The following is an 8596-nucleotide window of genomic DNA, read 5'->3' on the forward strand; positions in this document are numbered from 1 at the left end:
TTTAATCTTAAATTTTAATTTATAATAAAATAAATTTGATTATTTACATATATTGAGATTTAATAACATTAATATGCGTGTGTTTTTTATTTTTTTAAACTATTAATTTTTATGATTATTTTTAAATAATTTTAAATAATAAAAATTAAAATAAATTATAAAATTATTTTAGAATCAGATAAATCGGTTAAATAAATCTCTAAAGTGGTCTCTTAGATTAGGCTCGTACACTAATATTGTCCTCAGTTTTCAATTGCACTATATATACCCTCCAGTTTGAGCTCCGAGCAACATACAAATCTTTCTACCTAATTTCAGCATTAGTCAGCATCGCAGGTGGAGCGCTGACCTGGCGTTGCCAGCTCCACGTAGAACGTCTGAAACGACGTCGTTTTGCTTGTAAGGGAGGACTGAAGCAAAACGGTGTCATAATGTCATGCAGGGGTATTGAAAGATTTCTTAGGCAAGGGTGATCATTCATAAGTATTTTTTCTTCTTCTCTTCAAACGTTTCTTCTCCTCTTCCTCTAGAGAATGTCATCATAGTAGAGCACCTTCACCTTACCGATTTTTTGAGTTCGTTGGTAGGAGAAGGAAGGACGCCAACCATAGAAAGTTGCTGAACCAGAGGGTACCATCATCGTGAATATCAAAAAGGTTAGCAATACTATTACGAATTAAAATCTAATTTATTTTTTTGGGTACTCATTGATGGTTCTTCACTTGAGTTGTTGTTTGAGGTGATTTCATTTGCATTTGGTGTTTTTTGAGATTTTTATGCTGTTAGATTTTTTGTGGTTACTATGTTAACATGAGGTTTGGTTTGCTCTGTTTTTCTATTTATGAAATAGGAGATTTTTCCATTAATGATACTCAGGTGGAGTTGTGGTACACTGTTAGTGCTGCATATGTTTAATTTGTTTATTTATATATCTTGCAGATGGATGAAGTATTGGACATTATGTTTCATCGTGGAGGAACTTTTGAAAAGGGTGTTAATGGAAAGATGAGGTACTATCCTGATAATAGAAGCTGTCTGAGTGATGTTGAGGTGGATAGGTTGGATGTATTTTATTTGAGAAACTATTTTAAGAAGCTAGGTTATGACAGAATGAAGAAAGGTTGGTGGCTTGTATATGGAAAGAGCATAGAGGAAGGTTTGAGAAAGTTAAACACTGATGCAGACTTAAGAGAGATATGTCGGATGGGTTCACAAAACCAAGGTCTTGTTGATATATTTATGAACATGAGGTTTCATCACTTGAACTGATGCAAGGGAAGGAGGTTATGATATATGTTGATGATCAAGTAAGGGATCTTGGAGAACAAACAAAGAAAAATGGCACATCCATCCCACACCGTTGTGCCAATCCAAATGCCAAAAAGACTCCTACTGTTAATATTAGTCTACCTAGGGAGCAGGAGGTTAAAGTCTCAATTACGGTGCCTACTGAACAAATACTGAAAAAGAAGACTAAGAAAGCCCCCAAACCAACTCAAACCAAAGTGAACAAGAGGTATTGCTTGAGGTCTGCTACTGGAGTAGGTTGCACAAAGGGTCAGAAAAAGTCTCAAGGTAGTAAGATACCTGTAATGTTGTTGTCCTCTGATGAAGACTCCTCTAATTCTTATGAGAATTCAGAAGATGAGCCCTATAAACCAGTTAGGAAAGACAACTCATCTGATTCATGTGTTGGGGACCCTATTCCTTCATGTAAGCTAAAAAGTAGAAAGAAAACAACAAAAAAAGTGATGAACAAGGTAATAATAAGGGCAAGAGTAAGGATAAGGAGCAGATATATGTTGATGACGATGCTTTTGTAGAGGATGTTGAAGTAGATCTTAGATTCATGGGAGGTGGTAGGACGGATAATTATGATACCTATGATTCTGGAACTGATTCTAATGGTGCCAACTCGTGGCATTCGTTGGAGATGAATACTCCACCCGATTTTGAAGATGAACTAGAGGAAGAGGTCTGATCTGATGAGGTGTTTTCAGTTTTTAGGGAGGGTGCTAGGTTTGGTGAAGTACATTTAGAGGTTGGAATGAAGTTTAATACCATGTGGGATTTTAAAGAGATTGTTAGGGAGTACACCATTCAGGAGGAAAGGTGTATTCGATTCAATAAGAATGATAGGAAGAGGTTAAGGGCGATATGCAAGGTGAAGGAATGTAGCTGGGTTATTTTTGCTTCCAAGGACTGTGATGATACTTGTTGGCAAGTGAAGACATTCAGAGATGATCATACCTGTGCGAGAGAGGACAAGAACAGAGCAGCCAACAGAAAGTCAGAAACTAGGTTGCTAGTAAATTAGTGAGAAAAGTGAGAAAATATCCCAACTTTAGACATTGTGATGCTAGTACATTCTTCAAGACTAAGTATGATTTGTCTTGAATAGGAATTCAATCTCAAGGACACTATCTGATGCTAGAAATCTTGTATATGGTGATGAAAAGGCACAATATGCATGCAATGGTAAAGGACTATGGGGAGACACTTTTGAAAACCAACCCGGGTTCAACTGTTCAGATTTGCACTATTTCGCAGCCAAACGGTGAGGTGATTTTTGATAAGATGTATGTCTGTTTAAGTAGATGCAAGAATGGCTTCAGGGCTAGCTGTCGTCCACTCATTGGACTTGAAGGAGCTTTCCTAAAGACTATGTTTGGAGGCCAAATTCTTTCAGCTGTTGCGCAGGATGCTAACCATCACATATACGTCATTGCATGGACAATTGTGGAGGTTGAAAACACAATAAATTGGAAGTGGTTTCTTGAATTGTTGCACCAAGACTTGGGAGATTACAAAACACATAATTGGTGCTTTATTTCTGACATGCAAAAGGTATTTAACTTATTATGCCTATGATGATATATCATATTAGTTGCTACTACTATGTTTAAAGGACTTGTACATATTAGTTGCTACTGTATCATATTAATTGCTACTACTATGATGGATGCACTGTATCATATTAGTTGATACTGCTATGTTAAAAGGACTTGTTTAGTTGCACGATAACAAAAGTTAGGGACTTTTCTGGTGAGTGAACAACAATGTGAGGGATTGTTATGGTGAGTGAAACCCAATGTGAGGAACATTTATGGGTCACAATTATGAATACTTATGCACTCTAATTTGCAACAATTAATGGATATGAATGCCTAATTGTATGCATTAAACTCTGGGTTGCAGGGTCTGATTCATACTGTGCAGGAGGTGATGCCTAATGTACATCACCGATTCTGTGTATGGCATCTTTGGAGAAATTTTAATAAACAGTGAAAAAATCTAGAGCTATGGGGCTTATTATGGGACTGTGCACATGCCACTACTTTTGAAAAGTTCAAGGAACACAGAAAAAAGATGACGCGGCTTAATGCGGATGCATGGACATACCTAGAAAAATGGCCAACACATTCTTGGACAAGATCATAGTTCAGTCACAGGCCAAAATTAGATTCAATTTATAACACACGTTGAAGTATTCAATGCAAAGATAAAGAAAGCTAGGAGAAAGCCGATAATCACATTGCTTGAAGAGGTGAGGATGTTTGTAATGAGGACAATGGCCAAAAATAAGGTGAAGCTTAATAATCATGTGGGATATTTTCTCCAGTAATCAATAGCATACTTGAGAAGGTGAGGAAGCAATATAAACACTGACAACCAATTTGGACTGGAGACACCGGCTATGAGAAGTTCGAAGTACATGGACACCTTACAAACCATGTAGTTGACTTGAGAAAAAGGCTATGTACTTGCCAATTTTGGATGCTAACTTGTAATATCTTTAAATCTTTATCACAAATTTATCATAAGTTCATTAGTTGTTTACTCTGCCTATTTACCCAATTACTTATTCACCATATTTATGGTACGAGTTTCATGATTACTTAGATACCAATATGCTTGGCTGGTTAATCGATTAGCCATTAATATAAGTACTCAATGTCTAATCACTTAGTGAAAATTTGGTTATCGTTACTACTATTGCAGGAATCTCGTGTGTTCATGCTTGTGCTGCTATTGCTAAAGTGAACAAGCATCCAGAAGATTTCTATCACAAGCTATTAACTATGGAGTTATACAAAGTCACTTACAGTTACCACATCAACCCCTTACCTGGCCAACAATTATGGAAAAGATTTGAGAACAATAGACCTTTGGCACCATTGGTTAAGAGAAAATCGGGACAGCTCCAAACCAAGAGAAAAAAGGATGCGAACGAAGGAGGACATAGTCTAATAAGAAATCAAAGCCAACTACCACTTTGAAGAGGCAGCTATGACCATTTACTTGCAAGTATTGTCTGCTGAAAGGTCAAACAAAAAGAGGATGTCAGAAAAAGAGGGATGCCGATGCTGCAGAAGCTACTGCTGTTGCTGCTGCTGCTGCCAAAGTTGTGGAGGCTGCTGCAAAGGACCCTAAGAATGTTGCTTAAAATGTTACTGCAACTGCATCTGTAAATGCTACAACAACTAGTACTAGTGCAACTTACTGCAAGTGCCACTGTAACTGCAATAGGAACTGGAACTGCAACAGCTTCTGCTACCGCTGATCCTACCCCTCTTGTGGAAGTAGATGTCTAGCAGGTTGAGATTGATCTATCTCAGCCATCATACTCTAAAGCAGAAGACTCCCAAAAGTTATTGTATCATAATGCTAAGTATCTTTTTAATATTTGAAATATTCTAATTTCTATAACTGTTTTTGATGACTGTTGTTTGCACTGCAGAATCATCCACTTAAGAAGAAGACACCAACTAGACCTGCAAAACTGCCACCTAGAAGAAAGTCACCTCCTCCAACAGGGTCTGCACCATTGAATCCAATACAGGGAGCTAGTGATGCTACCGCAACACAGTTGGCAGGCTTCCTTAAGTTTGTGCCCACCCTAGCATTCAAAACCCCAAGAAAGAAGTGATTAATGTCCATAAATTTAAGATGTCAGTATGAAAGTTTGTGTTATTTTGTGAAACAATTATGACAATGTTCTATTTGTTTTTTGTTTGTTCATGGTGATTTATAGATTTCTCTGCAACTATATTATTGTAATTAGGTTACCGAAAAATAGCTAAAATAATGCTATGTATCTTTTTTATTGTTATTATCATCACTGTATTATTGCATAACTTTATATGAACTAATGTTGTTGTGGATCAGTTATGAATGATACTTTATGTTAGCTATTGTTATTGTTGCAGCTTATCCATTTTATAATTGTGTGTTCAATTACATTTACAAAAATAAAACCACAGAAACAACCTATCAAAGAGCACAATCATTTGATGCATCAAAATCCACCTTATATCAATTACAATGTTTATAAAATAGATTACATTAATATCATGGTTCTGTGCTGCAGGACTGATTCTATTCAAACCTTCAACACCAACATTAACACAAACATACATAATATTAAAAATCCTAAACCAAGTACTTTGATAATCACTTTTACATTTTTTGTATTTGCTTCCAATTTACCCACCCTCTATGCAATGTTCATCTTCATCTCACCATTTTTATTTTCTTCATCAGATTTCACCGGCACTTCATCTTGTACAGAATCTTCCATACAAATAAACCGCATCAATTCTTTTTATTAGTCTTCAAATATACATCAAGCTTAGCAATCATTAACCTCAAATCAACAATACTTAAAATTTCAGAAAGTTAGTGCACTCACATTATAATTTGGACACTCGAAGAACAGCTTATTAGAATGCGCATTTGTCCCTGACCACCGAAGGACCGACCGACACCCACATCCGCACCACTCCGAAACTGGTCCACGCCTGTTTCGCACATTGTTCCTTGTCCACTTTTTCATCGTAGAGGAGTGATTCGACCTTCCTGAAACGTGACTGTCACTTATGGCCGCAATAGCGATGGCAAGATGAAGAAGAAGAAATAGAAGTAGAAGAACTATAACATGATGAAGAAACGATTAAAAAATGAAGAAAGAAGAACTACGTTTAAGGTTTATGATTGGTGCCAAGGACTAAATTGGAGAATTTTAGAGCGTATTCCACGTCAACTGATCATTTTAGACGTCTTACGTGGAGCTGGCAGCGTCAGGTCAACGCTCTGCCTGCTGATTCATGCCGGAATTGGATAGAAGAATCTATATGTCGTCCAAAATTCAAATTAAAAAGTATATTTAATACTATTAAAAATTGAGAGACAATATTAATATAAAAACCCAATTTAAAAGACTACTTTAAAAATTTACTCTAAATTGGTCAAAGATATAAATGTTGATACTATTTTTAAAAGTATTTTTCTTTTATTTTTTTCTTAAATCATTGGTTTTTTTATAAAGGAAGAAAACAGCGTGGATTTTTCCTTCCTCCTTCTCCAGTCCCAAGAACTTATATGATGAGTATGACGTAAGCACAAACGCAAGCTCAGGCATTGCATGTAAGCCGCAGAAAGGGTGACGTGTCAGGTGTCTTTTTCTATAAAATCGAACACTAGCCGAAACTATCCAAACACTACTGGAAGCAATTCAATAATCATGTCCACTTTCCTATATCTCTCACTCGTCACAATCTCCTTCCTTCTCACTTTGAAGCTATTATTCAAATCAAGAGCACTAAAAAACCTTCCTCCAGGTCCACCATATCTTCCCCTAATTGGAAACCTACACCAACTCAAACAACCATTCCACCGCGCTTTCTATGAGCTGTCACGAAAATATGGCACATCGTTCTTGCAAACCGTCCTCACTTTCTCACTGGAAAGTACATCGGCTACAACAACACCACCCTCGTGCTTTCCCCTTACGGAGATCACTGGCGCAACCTCCGCCGCATCGCAACGCTTGAGGTTCTCTCAACGCACCGCATCAACTCGTTCTTGGAAATCCGAAGAGACGAGATCATGAGGCTCGTGCAGAAGCTGGCTCAGGAATGTTCCAACGGCTTTAACAAAGTGGAGCTCAGATCTAAGTTGTCGGAAATGACCTTCAACACTATAATGAGAATGGTTTCTGGAAAACGATACTACGGTGAGGATTGTGACGTCACTGATGTTGAAGAAGCAAGGAGATTCAGAGCAATAACCAAGGAGTTGGTGGCTTTGGGAGGAGCAAACAACCCTGGAGATTTCATATCAGTGCTTCGATGGTTCGATTTTGATGGTTTGGAGAACAAATTAAAGAGGATTAGTAACAGAACTGATTCTTTTTTACAAGGGCTTATTGATGAACATCGCAATGGCAAGAGAAACACTAACACCATGATTGATCATCTCTTAACTCAGCAACAGTCGCATCCTGAGTACTACACAGATCAAATCATCAAAGGACTTATTATGGTAAGTTTCTATTATTCTTCCCTTGTTTTATTTTATTGACGAATTATTATTGCGGTTCATGGTTTGCATAGTCCTTTTGCTTCAACTTTACGGTGAGCTTGCAAGTTGCAACCTCATAATTATAGGATGAGGACGAGTTTATACGATAAAAAGAGGATAAACAACTGAATAAATCAATGATAGTGGGCTTGCACATGTGGTAGTCAATAGCATGTTTATTGATTGGTCCACGTCGTTGACTAGGTCGGCGTCTTCCAATGTTGATATAATGATATCCATATTCGTATATATATAGTTATGCTTAATCTAGTCACTTATACACTATTTTTGTTGTTAATATTAATAGTATACTGATTTCAGTATAGAGTATACACACAAACAATGAATGTTTAAATATTTTATTAATAGTACCTAACTAAATCTACTTTTTTGGTAAAGTAAGAAAACAAGTCACATATAACAAACTCATTAGATGCAACTTTTAATTAGTTAAATATAAAATATAGAATTTTTTTAAATATAACGATATATTAATATTTAAAATTATTAAAACACCAATATACTAATACACTTAAAAATTCCTAAAATATGTAACATCTTTAAGAGTTTTCTCAAACCAAAAAAAGATATTAGAGTAATACAAATGCTTAATTTAATGTTAGTCCAATTTAACACTACTGCTTTAATTATGCGGGTCCCTGTGTTTCTGTCCCATCTATCACTACCTTGGACTATGTATTTATTTGACATGGTCAGAGCTAGTATATTGGCTCAGTTATTTCCTACTATGCACCTCTTCATGAAGGGTTGCTTAGATTAGATAAATATAGAATAAGAGTATTATCCCATAATGACATCTTCACGTCAATGTGAAAATGACGAAAATGATGATATTGCAAATATTAGATAATTTAATATATTTTATTGAATATATTTTATTTAATAATTTATAATTTTTTTTATAATTCTTTTCATATAAAGTATCTTCGTAAACATATATATCTCTTAAAAAAATAACCTATATGATTCTATTCATTGAAGTATTCTATGACTCTGTGCTAAGTAGTGTAAAAAGTTCTTTATCAAATATATTCATAACCTTTATTAATTATCATGGAGTAGATTGCAAACTCTACTGAAAATATAGTAATAACTAAAATTCACAAAATAAACATGTATAGTATGCTTCATCTTTACAAAATACAGAATTTGTTTTAAGTGAACTTTAAAAAAAAAAGACATTTTTAAGTAATATTTTTTTATCAAATTTTAA

The 8596-nt window shown here is 35.5% G+C and overlaps 1 protein-coding gene across 1 annotated transcript in view; it reads left to right on the forward strand.

The window, feature by feature from the left end:
• The window catches only part of LOC107642734 (cytochrome P450 81E8), a gene marked incomplete in the record, with an annotated part of 17236 nt that overhangs the window by 7562 nt on the left and 1078 nt on the right, over positions 1-8596 (forward strand). Inside the window, 1 exon segment of the mRNA XM_016346195.2 lies at positions 6799-7323. Within this exon segment, the coding sequence (XP_016201681.2) occupies positions 6799-7323 (525 nt within the window).

The sequence above is a fragment of the Arachis ipaensis genome, chromosome B05 (genome assembly GCF_000816755.2).
Source record: "Arachis ipaensis cultivar K30076 chromosome B05, Araip1.1, whole genome shotgun sequence".
Lineage (NCBI taxonomy): Eukaryota > Viridiplantae > Streptophyta > Magnoliopsida > Fabales > Fabaceae > Arachis > Arachis ipaensis.